The sequence below is a fragment of the Scyliorhinus torazame genome, chromosome 2 (assembly GCF_047496885.1).
Source record: "Scyliorhinus torazame isolate Kashiwa2021f chromosome 2, sScyTor2.1, whole genome shotgun sequence".
In the NCBI taxonomy this organism is placed as follows: Eukaryota; Metazoa; Chordata; class Chondrichthyes; order Carcharhiniformes; family Scyliorhinidae; genus Scyliorhinus; species Scyliorhinus torazame.
This window is the reverse complement of record NC_092708.1, coordinates 238,389,108-238,407,808: the sequence shown is the minus strand read 5'-3', so window position 1 is coordinate 238,407,808 and position 18,701 is coordinate 238,389,108. Positions and strand designations below refer to the sequence as shown.

General features: G+C 44.2%; 1 protein-coding gene across 6 annotated transcripts in view; it reads left to right on the top strand.

The window, feature by feature from the left end:
• The window catches only part of LOC140396632 (alpha-(1,6)-fucosyltransferase), a 1,055,147-nt gene that overhangs the window by 848,071 nt on the left and 188,375 nt on the right, over window positions 1–18,701 (top strand). For all 6 annotated transcript variants that reach the window (XM_072485445.1, XM_072485437.1, XM_072485429.1 and 3 more), the window contains 3 exons: window positions 5,015–5,133; window positions 8,090–8,255; window positions 14,080–14,194. In XM_072485445.1, coding sequence (XP_072341546.1) covers window positions 5,015–5,133; window positions 8,090–8,255; window positions 14,080–14,194 — 400 coding nt within the window. The remainder of the gene's footprint in view (window positions 1–5,014; window positions 5,134–8,089; window positions 8,256–14,079; window positions 14,195–18,701) is intronic.

Genomic DNA, 18,701 nt, shown 5'->3' with positions numbered 1-18,701 from the left:
TTTTGCTGTCATGAAAGTCCACGAATTCTGCATTGGCGTCAACACTTAGTGCTGGATTCTCCGATTTATGGCTATATCTGGAGGATCCGTGGCATTTTATGTAAAAAAAAAGTGACACCGCCCCAGCACCGATCCTCCGACTGGTGAGGGGCTAGCAGCCATGCCACGTAAAACGCCTGGCCTCCACGACAAAAACGGCCGGAGAATGAAATGAAAATGAAATGAAAATCGCTTATTGTCTGTGGAAGTGCATGAGCATGGCGATGACCTGCAGAGGTTGTGTCCTATAACATTGCGTTGGCCGTATGCGGACCCAACCTGCCAGATAGTGACCCCCTCGCCATCCCCAGCAACATCCCTACCTGCCCCCATGGCCCTCGCGGAAGCTTCCCCCCCCCCCCTCCCCGGGCCAGCAGCAGGGCCCCCGCCCAACTGTGGCGCCACTGGACACAGTCCTCAGACGCCACACCGAGTTCCCGACCACTGAGACCACACGTCCCCCGCGCAGTCGGGAACTCGGCCCAGCGGGGACAGAGCATTGGGGGAGTACCTCAGGTGACGCCCGCAGGCCATCCCAATGGTGGGCGGCATGCTCGTCAATGACGCCGTTGATGTGTTGGGTGTTCTGGATCCGTGGAATATATACAGGCCACCAACACTTAAAATAGTGCAACACTATTTTATTAAGTTAGAAACTGTTGAACATACTTTCACTGGGGGTTAACACAATGTTAGATTAAAATAAAGACCTATGCCTGTCCAAACCAGTCTATGCACTCAGCACATGGTGAGGACCTGTGCTGTAAGCTGTAAGCTCTGTCTTTGTAGGAGGTTGCATCCCGAATGAGCGGGAACTCTGATGCCCCCTGTCTTTATAGTGAGTGTGCTCTAACTGGTGATTGGCTGCGGTGTTGTGTGTGTTGATTGGTCTTGCTGTGTGTCCATCAGTGTGTGTGTATGTGCACCATGATATACTGGTGTATATCATGGCAGCAGTCTTGGAGAGGGCGGAGCATCCGAAAACAGGCGCCGCCCCTGATTCCATCGTTAAAAAGGGATTTTCCGCCCGATCGCCGATTACGAAATCGGCTTTGGGGAACGGAGAATCCCGTCCGTATTCTCAGAAACTGAGAATTCCAGCCATGGCCCCCTACATCTGCAGCATGCAAGTCTCTTAAGTCTTCAGAGTTTTGCCTCTGCTACCCATACCTGGAAGAAAATTCCAATTATCATCATTCTGTGTGAAAGAGTGCAATCCTGGAATTGCATTTTTATCAGTTTGTACCTCGTCCCTTTGTCCTTCCGCTGTGCTTTCTAAGTGTATAAAAGAGGTGACTATTTCTCATTCTGTGGTTTATTTTGTAAATGTATACTGCAGTTTGATGGCAGCCGTAAAAGAGGCAGGAGGAATGAGATCGATGAGTCTATCGCACTGCGGGACGTGACTTAATTCTTAACCAGCATCATTGTAACATTAGAGGGAAGTTGTAGATGTGGGTGCAATGAAGGAGATTTGGATTTGGGTAGATTGTTTCTGCCTGCTTTGTCGAGAATAGCTTTTACATTTGTACTTGGAGGAGCTAGGTTTTTTTCTTATCTTTGGTTGAACTTTACTGGAACTAAAACCATTTATCTCATGGGGTGATGAAAAATATTTCAAAAGGTTTGTATCTTTCTCTCAAATGTTTGTTACTTGCGGCCACTTGCTGTTTTCCTTTCACAGTCACGTATGTGGGAGGTGTATTTCCTGGCAAAACCATTTTTAAAGTTTAATCTTAGCATGTGGTTGTGTAAAGCCTGCCAGCAATGAAGTCTGACCATTAACACAAACAAGAGGAAAAATAAGAACAATGCACCTTCGGTTAACATAGAGAGAAAGGAGCTGGCCAGTGCTGTGTATTAGTCAGTGTCCTTTCACCTCTAAACCTGGGTTCAAGTCCAAACCTATTGGTTCATTTCAAAGCAAAATACTGCAGCTGCTGAAGATCTGAAATAGAAACAGAAAATGCAATCAACAGGCCGGGCAGCATTTTGGAGGGAAAAACCGAGTTGTCGGGTGATATTCTCTGGCCTCCCCGGAGCGGTGTGTTTCTTGGTGGTGGAAGGCAGTCCGCCATTGGCCAGTGGTGTTGTGATATTATCTTGTAATCCAGAGTAAACAAGGGTAATACTTTGGGTACCCGGATTCAAATCGGGTGGAATTTAAATTCAATAAAAATCTGGAATTAAGAGCGAGATTTAACGGCGCTGAACAATCCCATTATCAAACGGAATTCTTTTTTTTGTTGGCCTCAGAGAGCTGGTGAGTGCAGGAAGAGATTGGGGCACCATTTTTAAATGCTGCCCTGATCTCCCCGTTCTCTGGACCGCCACTCCGAGGCCTCCCAAAGCTCCACTTACCTGTTAAGAGGTTCTCGAGCCTCCCTCACCCCACCTCATAGGGGCAGGGCACCCTGCTCCAATCCTTGGCATTGCCAACCTGCCACCCCAGTACCTTGGCAGTGCCACCCTAGCAGTGCCCAGGGCCACTGCAAGGCTGGGATGGGCGCTGCCAGCTTGGCAGTGTCCATGCCAATGCACTGCCATCCTGTGTTACCAGGCTGGCAGTATCACGGTGCCTGTGTGTCAGCAGGAGTGGGTCGGTACCACCCTGCCCAGAGCCCGACCACCCAGGTGCCTCCACTGGCCTGCGAGACACCCCCCAGGTGCTTTTACACCTGGGGCGAGATTCTCCGACCCCCCGCCGCTTCGGAGAATCACCGGGGGCTGGCGTGAATCCCGCCCCCACCTGTTGCCGAATTCTCTGGCTATTGGGTTACGGTGATAGGATGGAGGCATGGGATTAATTAGGGCGCTCTTTCCAAGAGATGGTGGACTCGATGGGCCGAATGGTATCCTTCTGCACTGCAAATTCTATGATTAAGTGAGCCTAACTGCTCCCTTAACTTTGCAAATCTGGATCCTGCCCAGTAAGATCGAGATCCAGATCGGAATGTCTCACGAGATCACGTTAGGTCTTGCGAAGCGTCCCAAGCATCGCAAGTCACACGAGAGGCCGCTTGTTGCGTCCTGACTCAGGCACGATGAGGCCATGCGATTGGACACTCAAAGTCTAATGATGACCATGAAACCATTGTTGATTGTCGTAAATATCCATCTGGTTTACTAATGCCCTTTAGGGAAGGAAATCTGCCATCCTTACCTGGTCTGGCCTACATGTGATTCCTGCAAAGTGGCTGACTCTTGAATGCCCTCTGAAAAGACCAATCAAGCAACTCTGGCAATTAGTGATGGGCAATGAATGCGAGCCCGTTTCCCAAATGAAAGGGGAGAGAGTGGAAAATGAACAAAAGGGAAGGTCAGTGATGGTTCAGGGCTTTCCGTTCAGGGCTAAGACCAATTGTTGGCACAGAGTAGGGAGTGTGTATTTCTGCATTTGGCTGTTACACTTGGCCTGGGACTGCTTAACACTCTCACTACTTGGATTGAAAGAGTTCTGATTCCCATGCTGATGTGCTCACCTTGATGAACACATATAAAACAGAGGTAAAGAATATTGAGTATTGAGCGAGTGCAGCTTCAAACCAATGCCACAATCATGATGAATGCAACACATGATTTGACTTAAATCTAAGTTATTACATTTTTGCAGTGTTTTGAGTCAGATATTACATCTTCACATTCCATGCTCACATGACAAAAGTGAAATTGAATGTAAACAGTAACGGTGACAATGACATTGTTGGTACATCACACTGACTAGGGAACGCAGTTCAATAATTTCTCGTCCATATCTGGTTTAATCTGCAGCCCACTCATCCTTACTCCAAGCTGACCAACTCCCACTGCAACATCACATGCAGTAAATCACCTGATCGCCCAATTCATAACCAATTATAGATTACCCACTGGCTCTGCTGGGCCAGTACCCTGCGTCACTCAGTCCCTGGACTGTGAAACCTGAGTACATTCTGACTTATTCCCAAAGTCAAATTTAGCAATGTTTCCTTCCCCCCTCAGTCCATTAAATGGACATGACGTGGAGGGCTTGTGGCGCAGTGGGAGGCGGCCCCGCCTCTGAGTCAGAAGCTCCGGTTTCGGGTCCCACCCCAGAACTTGACAGCCAAGGAAGGTGTGTTCTTAACGCAGCCAAACAGGTTGACTGTCAACCCGTAAATCCTTCCAAACATCCCAATGGCTGGCAGTAAGAGTGGGAGAGACTGCTGGTCAGCTTGTTGTGGAGAGGCGCCCCAACCAGCTACAAGCCCCTGGTGACAGACTAGCGACCTGTTCCGAGAATTACTTGCTACGGGCACAGACGAAAGTCTGCCTTAGTGCAACACTAGGTGTGGGAAGAGAATTGGATCAGAATGGACGTTAAATGGCTCACTTCCCTGTTCAGCTTGTATGTTGGCACAGGGGATGTTCAATCACTTTGGGGATTCAAAACACAGATGCTCTGTATATCCTTTTGAATATCATTTAAAAATGTATTTTTAAGGCGTTGTGTTGTCTTTTAGTTTGCTTCTCTGAGTAGATCTACCTGTGCAAATCTTGCATATATAAAACTTGGTGAAAGAAAGAAAGATAACAAAACAGCAGAAAATCAACTTGAAATCACTTAAAAATCATTTTCCCCCCCCAAGCTATTTAAATACATAGAATATGGACCCATAGTGGATGGATTATGAAGAGTAGTTCTGTACTGAGTTTTGCTTAAACTGTTCCAATGGTATCTTCAGAACCCTTAGAATGTAAAGCACTGGTGATATCCACATGGCAGAAACCCAGGCACAGATTTTGGGCCCTGACCAGACGTCTGTCACTGCTGTCTCTCCTCTCTCTGCTCCAGCGGTTATTTGTCCCCAGGTTGGAAGGAAGTTAACGTGTATGCCTATTTGCTGTTCAGAAGCAGCTTTGGAAAATAATTTACTAAGATTCCTGTCAGATAATAATGTACTTTGCATGCTGGAGGGCACTGCTGGTTTGATTGACCTGATCTATCTCCATGCAGGATTCCTGAAGGCCCCATTGACCAGGGACCTGCTGCTGCTGGAAGAGTGCGTGCATTAGAAGAACAACTGATAAAGGCCAAAGAGCAGATAGAAGTCTATAAGAAACAACCAAGCAATGGTAAGTGATTAGTTTGTTCAACTGAATCTGCAAAGTGTAAGAACAAAATGAGTTACTTGTCAGGAAATCTTTGTTATTCTCCTGATGACTTGTTGGTGAAGGAAGAATCCTAATCGTTAATTGGGACTCCACTCAACTTGTGTCAGAAATGTCTTTTTATACTCTTTCTGAAGCCAATGAACCAATAAAATAAACTTATTAGCAAAGGTGACAGCCCCGGAAAGGGGCAATGTAACAAAAAATAAAATTCAAAGGAAACTTTGGTAATTGAATTAAAATGTCGGTCCCAGGACTGACGGTGCACTCCAGCCCCTGCGGAACCCACTGGTTGTGGAAGGCCTCAGATGTACTGGGGGACACCACATGCTCCCGCTCCAGGGACACCTAATCATGAACATAGCTGCAAAATAGGAGAAGATTGTTGGTCTGTTGCCTGGAAGTTGTCTCTTTAAATGTGCTCAAGTAACCATCCAATCAGTGACCTCCACTTGTACCTGCTTCAAATAATACAAGGAACAACCTTTGCCCGATGTGCAAATTTGTTGGTGTGTTCTCTTCTCACTGTCCATGAGCTGTTTGTTATTATCTGCGTCACGGTGGCACAGTGGTTAGCACTGCTTCCTTGCAGCGCCAGGGACCCGTGTTTGATTCCGGCCTTTGGTGACTGTGTGAAGTTTGCACGTTCTCCCCGTGACTGCGTGCGCTTCCTCCGGGTGCTCTGGTTTCCTTCCACAGTCCAAAGATGCGTAGGTTAGGTAGATTGGCCATTATAATTTTCCCCTTAATATCCATGGATGTGCAGGTTAGATTGCGGGGATAACGTGTGGTGGGCGGGGGAGTGGACCTGGATCAAATGTTTGGAAGGTCGCTGCAGACCCGATGGGCCAAATGGCCTTCTGCACTGTACGGATTCTATAGTCCCTTTTCAACACGAGAAGTAAACTGTTGTTAAATGACCAGCACAGTACAATTGCATTGTTAAATAAAATGTAGCTTGCGTTTGAAAACTAGACAAGTTCAATTAACAAAACTGCAAAGGTAGTTGTCTGCCCTTAACAGAATAGGGGCCAGGACTTTTGTTACTTAACGTCCTGAGCTGGGGTGTAGGTAAGTATTGAACCTTATGGCTCCCTAACAAGCTTCCAGTTTTTATAATGGTGGGAGATAAGCAACCTGACAGTGTTGAATAAAGATGTGGACACAGTGCATGCAGTAGTTATGGTGTGTGATGACTATTAGAAATTAAGTTGGTGTTCTGGCACTGACTGGAGGGCTGGTTCTAATTGCTTATATTTTCTATAATATTGTATAGATTATTCAACTGTATTGCTTGTAGGAGATTTTCTTGCTCAGAATACAACTATCTGTCATACTGAGGTAGCTGCCCCCAGTTTAAAATTTCAGTGCGTGAGGGGGAAAAAAGAGGTTCTGTGAAACTCAAATACCTGTTTCCACAGACCACAAAGCCACAACAACGTCCTGAGCCCCATTCATCGCTATTTCATGTGTTCATTTATTTTCTCCCTCCCCTCCGCCCTTTTCCATCCATCTTCAACCAAGTGAAGCGGATTGTCAATCTTCTTATTAACCTCCTCTCAATGTCACTGTTCCACTGTCTGACAGGAAGTACAGTACAGGTGTCCCACTTCCACTTTGCCCCACTTCCAAGTTGGCTGACCATGATCTTGACATGATTCTCCCAATGAGGCAAAGTACTTGAAGTGGCAGGCAGCTTTTTGCTTCACATTGGGAGTTAAGTTTTTGAGTTACCTAAAAATACAAAGGGTAAGCATAACATGCATTGCCCCCTCCCCAATGTACGCAATGCTAAAAGGCATCCTGACCACCTGCCGTTCCGTAAAAGGTATTCTGAGTGGTTGACACTGTACGCCATGACATTCAGATCGACTCCTCAGACCAGGCTTTGCTCTGCTGAACTCAACCATGAATGGGCCAGAGAGTTTGTGATGGGAGCTGGTGATGTGGCAGCAGTTTGCATTTTGGCCAGGAAATGGCTGATCAAGGAGAGGACATTCAGGGTACATCAAGCTGGTGGCAGTGATGCATAAGGAATGACACTAACTTTTTACACCTCTTCGTAATTGTGTGTAGATTAGGAAGGCCCTCATGTTGCTCTGTCCCACCACACCTCTCTTCAGCATGGTTGACCTGCTTATCCTACCTGGTAGACTGAATAATTTCTGAATGTCTTCTGTATTCTGAACATAAGCAGTGTGAGAACTAATCCTTTTTGGACTCTGAAAACCAGGACACATTTCCTACCACTGAGTAGCGCTGAAGGTGAATCTTAGAAATGGATCCAAGACTGAGGTGTTCTTACTCTGGAAAAATGCAGAATATTCCTTGGGCTAACTGCTTTAGCGAATGAACATACAAAATTGGTCATTTTCTGCAGTATCTGTCTTTATTTAACATTAAATGCAACACAGATTACCAGAGGGCTGGATTAGATTTTCCACTGGTTAAATGTTTAAATGCTAATGGCCCCTCATTTCACTTGGGGCAGAATTTAGGACAGCACGGTGGCACAGTGGTTAGCACTGCTGTATCACAGCTCCAGGGTCCTGGGTTCAATTCCAGCCTCGGATGACTGTCTGTGTGGAGTCTGCATGTTCTCCCCTTGTCTGTGTGGGTTTCCTCCAGGTACTCCTATCCTCCCACAGTTCAAAGATGTGCAAATTGGGTGGATTGACCATACTAAATTATCCCTTGACGTCCAATGATGTGCAGATTAAGGGGATAGAGAGGGGCAGTAAATCTCGGTAGGGTGCTCTTCAGAGGGTCGGTGCAGACTTGATGGGCTGAATGGCCTCTTTCTGCACTGTAGGAATTCTATGATTTCTATAAACAAGGTGCCTTTGTCAGGAGAGCACATACGGTCAGTGAAGTGAGGTGATTCCAAATGCTCACTTGGAGCTTTTCTCTTGCGTTGCAGCAGGTCCTGGGAAAGAACATGAGGAGTTACGACGTAAGATTGAGAATGGAGTGAAGGAGCTGTGGTTCTTTGTACAGAGTGAAGTCAAGAAGGTGAAACACCTGGAGGGCGAGGAGGCACAAAGGCATGCGGACGCGTTGCTCGAGAACCTTGGCCACCAGCAGCGGTAAGATCCACTCGCTCCTCAATAACGCAGCAATGTTGAAAGCATCTACTTTCATTTTTATTATTTGCGTGGCAGATGTTCAAGGGCCATTAAAAGTCCCTTTCAGCTTGTGGGACTGCACCACTGCCTCTGAAAGCTTGAGATTTCACTGTGCATTGTGCAGCTCTGACATTGCATAACATTGGAAACAATTTTAGAAAGCGATGAGAGTCTCTGCCATCCGCAGTTTAATAATAACCTCCACCACAGATTCTTTTGTGTGATGAGGGAGTACATTCTGGAAGGCCTGAATCATCATGACAGCTGGCTTTCAGTCCCAAGTCAAACGGAAAAGTCATCACGCAGCAATAGAAAACTTCCATCAAGCAAACAGACGGCACATTTAAAAAAAAAAAGAAAATGTTGCTGTTTCAGCTGCCTCAGAGAGGTTCATTAATGCTCCAAGTGGATTTTATAGCCACCAATCTGTCTCGGAACTGCACACCTGTCAAACCTTGCTCTTGCAATTTCCAGTGGCCTTTCAGGACCTCAGTTTGATAACTGTTTTGTCGTTCACTCCAACCATTGAAATGTGGGATAGTTTGACTTTTCCATGAAATTCACTGTGACTGGCATTATTTCCAAACATTGGAGATTTCTGGGTGAGATTTTCTGCGCACACCCACAGCGTATTTCACGGCACTGGACACGGCCTCCCGCCATTGGCTGGCGGTGAGATCTCCTGGTCCCACCGCTGTCAGTGTGGCTTCCCATTGTATGCACCTCACACCGCTGGGAAACACGCGGGACCGGAAGATCCCACTGGCAGGAGCAGCCAGACAATCCCGGCCGAAATGTTGGTGGTCTGGCGAAGTCAATGGTTGACTCTTCTTGACATAAGTTACCTATCTTGCAGAATTATGTTTTCACAGTAGCACTGTAGTTTCAGGTTCTTTTTTTGTTGATGTGTGCTAATACATAATATAGATTTGCCTTCAGGAAAGTGGAGTGTTTTTTGGCCAAACATGCCGACACCATACCAGAAACACTTCATAGCTGCTTGAACATTAACCTGATAAAGTAAATAGCCCTGATAAAGTGCGCTACCAGAATGAAATGCGGTATTTTATCTTCTCCATTGCTCTGCCCACTTTGAGTGAGATAGCTATATTGGTGCAGATTAAATGCTGCAGGTCAATTTGTACAGAACATTTGAATAAACCATGAAGTAGCGAGATCTGGGTCTTAGTTATACAGCAAGACGTGAAAGAAATATTCATCCAATCTGTCATGTCTGTCTTATAAGCTCCAGTTCCACAATTGGATGGATACCATAAAATACTGCATTGGCGACTCCTTGGTTCCGGAAGCTAGATTTTCTGTGTATACCCAGAATTTCAGGTTCAGCCAGGGAGAGTTAGGTTTGGTAAGGGGTGATCAACTATGATTTATAAATTCATATGAGCGTCACCATTTTCCATCGCCAGTTTAATTTTAACATGCAAGTTCTTTTGATGGAGCTATTCTGCCGTTCTTTTTAAGCAAACTTGTTAGTGGATAAGCATTGGAAGGAATGTATAACTTGAAATGAAAGTTCTTTGTTTCAAATTTTCCAAATGTTACACAACTGCATGGCTGACTTGGTCATACAGCTGGAGAAATAAAAAAGGGATTAGTACCAAAGATGGTTACCATTTGCAATTGCCACTGTTTAATAAAAGATAAGATGTAGTTGTTCTTCACCTCCCACAATCACCTCAGCACCAAACTGCATGCCATCTGCATAAAGGTTTTTCTTGATCAGACCAAGCAAGATATTTAATACAGAAGGGTAGTTGTGCCATTCTAGAAGGAAAACAACATTTGTTGTGCAAATTGTGTTGACGTGTTGCCCTTCACTCAAGGCAGTAGTAAAGATATTAAATATGGAATGTGAAAATCCTAAATGGTCCATCAGGTAAGCTCTTGCGCTCATTGCCTGAGTTCTTGGATTGACAGATGGAGTCACTGTCCAGCTTAATTATCCCCAAATGACACTCCTTACTATCCAGTGCACGTGATGCCAACCAGTGAGAACTGCAAAACATCTTCCTGGTGTGAAAAGGCTTGTGGGCAATGCTTTGCAAGGCAATATGTTCTGAAAGGTAGAGTGATTTTGACTTTGTTTTCTGACAAACAACATCATTCTTCTAAGTTGGAACAAGTCAGGAAGATGGGTATTTGTAAAGTATATTTTGTTTTTTGCATTTTTCATTCTTCGCCAACTTTCTTTTCCTTGTCTCCCCTAAAGGGACTGACTTGTTTTTACAAGGGCTATGTATCCACAGTGCCTAGCTTAACTGATCATTATTCATATGTGAGATTTGATAATGAATGGCAGCAGGCTTAATGGCCAAACACAGGGTGAGATTGCCCGTTTGGGAGACTATGTTCTCTGGACCGGAAAGTCACACAGGGCTGGAATGTACGGTTCCTGACCTGCTGAGCAGATACAAATGCATCATTAAGACCCACAAATGTCCATTAGCGTCCTCCCATTGGCATGTGGGCATGAACCCTGATCCTGCCACCAGCAGGGGGCCAGAGCATAGCTGTCGGTTCAGCGCACAGCTCGATGTCGGCCAAACGTTCGATTTAATGCCTGATCGCGATTCGTGATCCCAACGCCGAGGGGCAGTGAAATTAGCCCACAGTCTTTATCGGACCACAAGGATTGCAGGATTGTGAGGAGGAACAGAAAACTTGGCTGTTTTTTTCTTTCCTAAGGCAGAGCAGATATTTTTCTGTAAGATGCTGACTGGGATGGTATAATACAATTTTTAACTCGACATGCAATATAAACCCGAAATAACTCAGAAGATAAAACACTACTGATGCAAAGGTGAGGCCAAGTCCATCATTTGCAAACATCTGGGATGAGCATTGGTGTGAGTCCGCAGCAAAGGCTGGGATTTTCACTGACTGCAGGTTACAGCTAGAGGATCTGTAGGCATCTTTCCCACGTGCCAAATGTCCTCCGGGTTGAAGGATGCTGTACATGTTTAGGAAACTTTCACGTAGCCAATTTTCCAAAGTCTGACACTCGGGCGTGGTTGTGAGTGCTGCAGTCAAATGGGAAGTTGTCAAACTGAACACCTTTTGTCATGGAAACGCCTAGGATTACAAATGACACCACCTTGAATCTGGCTGCCATCAATTAAAATGTGACACCATTTTACCCAAATGCTTGTGATCTGCTGTGACACAGCGGTACTGCTTCAAGCTTTCCAACCCTGACATCTGCTTCTGTGCTTGGAATGACATCCTGAGGTTTCCAAGGAGATGTGCACTTCTTATTAAACCATTACTCAACAGCAGTAATATTCAGTCAAGCAGGAGACTGTAATTGAGAACGGCAGCTTCAGCCAAAGGCTGCGAATATTGAAAGATGACATTTGACTGTCTTCAACTGTCTATCCTGAATTGTACACTTGCTGGGCACAGTCATGCTTTTTCTTTTGTTTCTTCACTTTGTTGATATTGTAAGCCATCTTTATTCTCAAGCCATCGAAGCGGGAATGAAAAGAACAGTTTAATAATGAGTGATAGGGTATTGAACGCTGCCTGGGATGCCTGCCTGGCCGTCCCAGTTAATCCTTTCTGGGAGGTGGAGTAGGGGGGTGGAGGGTGAAAGTGGAATCAGGAGGTGGGCTCTTTTCCAATGTTGCCAAAGCTGGATTTTGAGTTCCCTTTGGCAGCAGTTTATTGCCCAGCTGTACAGAGGGTGAATGGGATGTGGACGTGTGAAAACAGCAAACAAAGATGTAAAAAAAAACTGATCGTGAGATGGGGTGCAAGAAGTAATTGGTAGTGAGATAATTTGAAAAGGTTTAATTGAACTTGTCAAAGATATGCAAATTGAATAATTTAAATTTGCATCTAAAAGTGCATGGAGATGTTTTTCTAGTTTTTGACTTATACAGTTAACCAATTTCGGTCTGTTCAAAGGATGAAACATTGCATGAATGTTAAATCTCCATTGAGGCTTTCTTATAATAACTTACTTTTAACTCTGTATTCTGCACTTTGCCTGGGCAAAGAGTCCAGGACAAAGCAGCCCACTTGAATGGCACCCCATCCACCACCATAAACATTCCGCCCCTCCACCACCTGCACAGCAGCAGTGCATGTATCAGCCACAAGCTCCACTGCAGCAACTCACTAAGGCTCCTTCAACAGCACCTTCCAAACCCATGACTTCTATCACCCAGAAGGACAAGGGCAGAAACAACATGGGAGCACCACCAAGTCACACACCAACCTTGACTTGAAATATGTCACCAAATCGTCACTGTCACTGGGTGCGTATGCGGGGTTTGTGTGCTAAAGGGGGTTTCTTGGTTTTCCTGGGACCGGGCAAGGGGGAAAGAGATCCGGGCGGGGTCCTCCACGCTGGCCGGTTTAAGCCGGGTAGTGAACGGGAGTGAAGTGGGGGGAGGGGCTTCGGCCATCGGAGCCTGGCAGAACAGGGTCCGAGCGGTCTAGCCGGGGTGGAATGTTGGGGGGAAGGAACAGAGGTTGGGGGGAGGAGTTTTATAAGAGGAAGTGGAGGGGAGGAGTCAGGGAGGGGGGGGGTTTACAATTCATGGGTGTCATTTACGGTACTCTTTCGGGGATTAGATGGCATTGAGTATTGGGGGGGGGGGGGTGGACTCTATAGGTCAATGGTGACCATAGGCAATTCCTGATTCATTTTTCTTTTTTTTCCTTTGCTTTTCCCACCGTGGGAGGGTTTGATTTATTTGTTGCTTATATTGTCAGGTGGGCTGTAGTTTGGGGTGGTGGGAGGATGGGATCGTTGTTGTTGATAAGAGGATTGGCTTTGTATTTGTTACCGTTTACTGCTTGTTGGTGGGATGTAAATTCTGAAGAAAATTTGAAAATGGAGAATAAAAATATTTTACAAAAAAAACTACTGCAGTGATGTCCGAGAGTGGGTGGAGCTGGGCTGTCTGTCAGCTTTTTACTTTTGTTTTAGGCTGTTTACTGCAGGGTGTGTTTTAGTTTCGTTTTCAGAGCTGGGTAGCTGCAGTCACAGCCAGAAGATGTATTAGAGTCTCTCTCTGTAACCTAAAGACCGTAAATCGATCCTCGTAATTCAAAACTAATAACAGTGGTGACTTTAACCTAATGTGCTTCTGGTAAAAGGTGTTTTAAGACTTATGGATGTTAAAAGGAAAGCTTAAAGAATTACTTAGTGTTGCATTCTTTGGGGTTGTATTTGAATTCATGGTTGCTAAGATATTCACTGTATGTTTTAAAAAGGTTAATTTGAGTTCATAGAATAAACATTGTTTTGCTTAAAAAAATACTTTTCCATTTCTGCTTTACCACTCCTGTAGAGTGGGCCGTGTGCTCCCCATACCACAATCTAGTAAAAGTTGTAGGTCAGGTGAACTCCATGATACACTTTGGGGTTCTCTAAACCCTGGCCCACAACAAGACTGAAACACATCATGCAGCATTGTAACATTCACTCCACCTTTTACTGGTAGACACGAAATGAGAAAGGAAGGAGTTTATACTGCAGACTTGGGAGCTATAAGGTGATGGAATTTTGTCCCATCAATTCGGTTTACCCAAGTAAATTGTATGCATCTCCAGGTTGCCAACTTTCATTCGCTTTAGTCTCAACTAAATTAAAATGTGTTCAATGGGCGGGGTGAGAGAAAGAGAGAGAGGAAGATGGAATTTTCCCAATGTTTTATGTTAATCAGTCCCCTGTTATTGGTGTTTGTGATTGCGATATGCCAACTGGACATTTGAATTTTTAAAAACTTGTTTGTGTTTCCTTGCAATTGTTTAGGTCCATTATGACTGATGTATACTACCTCAGCCAAACAGACGGCGCTGATAAATGGAGAGAGAAAGAGGCCATGGATCTGACAGATTTGGTTCAGCAGAGAATAACATACCTTCAGGTAATGGTCGTTTGAAGTACCATGGGCGTCATTCTCCGCCGGCGGGAGTCTCCGTTCTGCCGGCGCCCGGGGGTTTCCCGACGGCGTGGGGCTGCCCCACAATGGGAAACCCCATTGACCGGCCGGCGTTACGGAGACTCCCGCCGACCGGTCAGCGCAGAAATGTGGCGGGGCGGGTAGGAGAATTTCGCCCCATGAGTGTGAATTCATAGCAGGTGATGCCATTTATGCCAGCATATTGCAATGTCAAGCAAACAAGGCTTACCTCAAAACATTGAACAAAAGATTAGAATATTCAGTTGGGATTAATGGCACAAGTAAGATTTGTGCTGTGTGATTAATTTTAAAAGTAACTGTGTGAAAATAAGACCAATAGATTTGTGGTATTTGTTGTTGTATCTCTAGAACCATGTAGCCATTGAGATCCATATTTAAAGTCACCATGTGAGAGGAATCCTATTAGACTATATAGTGACTACTTCCGCCGTCCTTCAAACTTGTGGATTTGTTCATTGTTTATTTTTTTGAAAAACCTCGTCTCGTTGATAATTTCAGCTTCATTGCAGTATTGACTTTGTTACAAGTATTCTTCATAGCATCACCTGTTTTAATATTCAGTACCTTGGAGAGCAGTCCACAAAGTGAAACACTTCAAGAAGCTGACAAATTAATCCGCTCACTCTTATTTATGTGCAAAAGGCGCAGCAGCTTTAGGAGAGGGGCAGATATGTGGTTAACTAACAATGCCTAAAAGCTGTTGCCTAAGATGTGTCACTTTGAGAAGGTTGCATTTCACTATCTGCCTCACCATCGCAATGCATTTCATTTTGTCCGGTTGCTGTACTTGTGTGGTAGATGTGAACTAAACTTGCCACAGAATGTTAAGTCATGTTATTAAGAGTGCACAGAATCCTGTTAATTCACCCTGGTATTTTTTGCCAATCGCTACCACTGATATTTTATAATACAAAGTATGGAGTCTCTTTCCTTTGGATGTTAATTGTTGGAGATTTTTTAAATGATTTTTTTTTTAGACACAGCAATTTTCTTCCATCTTCCTCTTTCTTCCTCTCTTATTCTCTCTCTGTCTCTCGACTTATCCAAATCTTTGATTTGTTTCTTTTTGTATTTCTCTTTATGTACCCATATTGAATTCACCCCAGTCTATCTTACACTTGTTCGTCTGTCATAACTTGGTTTATTTCCCAATCTTTCAATCAAGTTGATCAAGGAGATGCACAGTTACTTCACTCCCATTCTAGCTGCACTGCCCCTTCACTACACCATTACACTCTTTCAACAGCTTGCCATGCACAAAATTGTATAAACCTAAATATGCAAGGACAAGTCAAACTAACAGCAGATGCCTTTAGATTCATTCCCACAATAAAACTCTAGGCCAATATATTGTAAGCAGAAAATGTACATGGCTGGTTTGAGCATCCAGACAATTCCCTTTTTAAATATTCAAATTCTCCCAAAATCTCCAAAATGTATGTTTAAACACTGCCTAGTACCTTACGAACAAGTTGTGATGCGAAGTTACCAAATTGCCATCGTGGCCATTGCATATTTATATTAGAGTCACATTATTGCTTCAAGTTGATCACCTGAGGGCTTTTCTTCCACCCCCTCCCATCCCAGACCACAACTGAACTTGTTATTTAAATGACCCACCTTTCCCCCAGGAAACTGGCATTATTGCTGGCTAAGCCACCATAGAATTGTTCTGGAATATTAATCCTTTGAGTGCAATGAGGTTCATCACAGGGAGACTATCCACAGAGGCAGCTAAACTGCATATATATAATATATTTTTTTAAATAGCAATAATTCAACTAGTGCAAACCTTCACTCCTATAACAGTGCCTTTTGCTAAGTTGTGTGCTTATATGAAATTGGAGCCCTTGTCAATTGTTAGGAAAATAAAGGGAGTTTTAAGGGATTTATATTTGTTTTGGTAAACTTTCAAAATAAGGTATAGTTTTAAATGGATTTAATTAAAATTTTCTGTGCCTGGAAGGGTAAAACCTATTGTATATTCATGCTGGAGAAAGGTGTTTGTGTGTGTGGGAGTTGATTAAGGTCTAACTATGTTTCTATTGTGCTTTGAGAGGGCGACATCATGAAGGATAAATAAAAGGCATGTATGTGTGACTTAGCAGTTGGGGTCTTGTACGATAGGGAAGCTTTTAAGTTTTAGTTTAGCTAATTTGTGGACTGTTGAAGGTAGGTAGTGAGAGACAAGGCAGCTCTCACAGCTCTGCTTGAAGCAGTGGTTTGGAAGGCTAGAGAGGGAACATCTCTTCAGCTCTGCTCGGAGAAAAGCCATACCATGGAGTAGAATTAAGAAAACAAGTGCAAAATAAAGAGAAGGCATTGGTGAACAAGGTTGAGTGCAAATGGGAAGAGGAGCTGGGGATCGAGCTAGGATGGGGTATATGGAGTGAAGTGCTGCGCCGAATTGACGCGACCTCCTCGTGCGCGAGGATGAGTCTCGGACAATTTAAGGTGTCATGTGAGAGTACCTTTAAGAAATGGGTGTTTATAAATGGGTGTGTATATAAATATATGTAGTGAGAGTACCTTTAAGAAATGGGTGTTTAAGAAATGTACCTTTAAGGAATGGGTGTTTATCAGTGATGTCAGAGTGTGGGTGGAGCTGGGCTGTCTGTCAGTTTTTTACTTTAGTTTTAGGCTGTTTGCTGCAGGGTGTGTTTTAGTTTCGTTTTCAGAGCTGGATAGCTGCAGTCACAGCCAGAAAGGGGTATTAGTCTCTCTCTCTGTAATCTAAAGAATGTAAATCGATCCTTTGGTGATTTAAAACTAATAACTGCTCTCAGTAGTGACTTTAACCTTCTGTGTTAAAAGTTATTTTTTAAGTCTTCTGGATGTTAAAGGTTATTAAGGATTACTTAGTGTTGTATTCTTTGGGGGTTGTATTTGAATTGATGGTTGCTAAGATGTTCACTATGTTTTAAAAAGGTTAACTTGAGTTCCTAGAATAAACATTGTTTGGCTTTAAAAAATAATTTTCCATTTCTGCTGTACCACACCTGTAGAGTGGGCCGTGTGCTCCCTATACCACAATCTATTAAAAGTTGTGGGTCAGGTGATCTCCATGATACACTTTAGGGTTCTCTAAACCCTGGCCCATAACAAAGGTGGGGCACAGGGTGCACATGACGCGGGCCTGGATGAGTGGATTATTCCCGGGGGTAGAAGATTGCTATGAAAAGTGTGGGAGGGGGTCGGTGAACCATGCCCATATGTTCGGGGGGTGTGAGAACTTGGAGGGGTTTTAAGGAATGTCTGTTTAAGGTGTTGTCGGAGATACTAGGGTTTGGGGTAATGCCATGCCCCTTGACATCACTGGCAATCAAAAGGCAAAGGCCACCACATCGGCCCGCTTCCCACTCCCCTCAGGGTATCAGAAATGCTGGAGTTGTAGGGGGTGGGAGAGGGCCGATGTGATGGACTTTGCCTCTTTGATTGCCCTGCAAAGGACACTACTGAATTGATGGTCGGCAGCACCATTGGGGTGGTGGCATGGATGGCATATGTACGGGACTCTTTGAGCCTGGAGAAGATTAGATTTGCCTTAAGGGGGTCAGAGGAAGGGCTTCATGTTTAAGGATTGTTTGTCACCATGGTGCGGGAGGGATATAAACGGGGAAAAAATGTTCAAACTGTACATATTAATGGTATGTGAGAATGTTCTTTGAAACAAAATTTGGTTTGAATTTGTAATAAAATACATTAAAAAAGAAAATCAGTGCAGAGATCTGAAGAGGAGCTCGGTAAGGAAACTAGAGAAATGAAGAGAAGTTTCCAAGAAGTGCGAGGTTAAAGGATCTAAAATAAAGCACTGCTTAGTAAAGACAGACTGAGGTGAGAAGAAGGCTAAGACCTGTGCATAATTTTTAAGCTAAGGAGGGAGTAAAGGCGTATTGTATCATAACCCAATTTTTTTTCCAGTTGTAATTTTAAAAATTCTTATTGCTAAAACGAATTAGTGATCCTATGACCCTGTTCCTCTGTGTTTTATTTTTAAAACGTAAATGTTACTGTCTTTTGAGCTGGTGTTCCATTCTGGGATCTTCACGTCCAGTTATAACATTAACTGGGATCATAGCACAATTCATGTGCCATATAGTGTTCCGTTGGGCTGACTATATATCCTTAATTCCTGCTGCAGCTTTTTTTAACATTGCTGATATTGTTAAAAAAGACTTTAGTTTCTCCAGCTAATCTTCCATATCAGTGCGGATGCTGTGATGAGGTTCATCGGGGTGGGAGATATTAATTTCAGATGGAAAGCAGTGGTGGACACAATTCTAACTGGCAGAAATCCCAGTCAGAAATGGAGGCTTGTGGGCTTGAAATACTTGACTGAAATTGACACAAATGAGAATTTGATAAATTGCTTCTGTAATGTCCTCTGCCTGCTTTGGTGAACGTGAAGGATCCCATGGGACCATTTTAAGAAAAGGGAGTTCTCCCAATG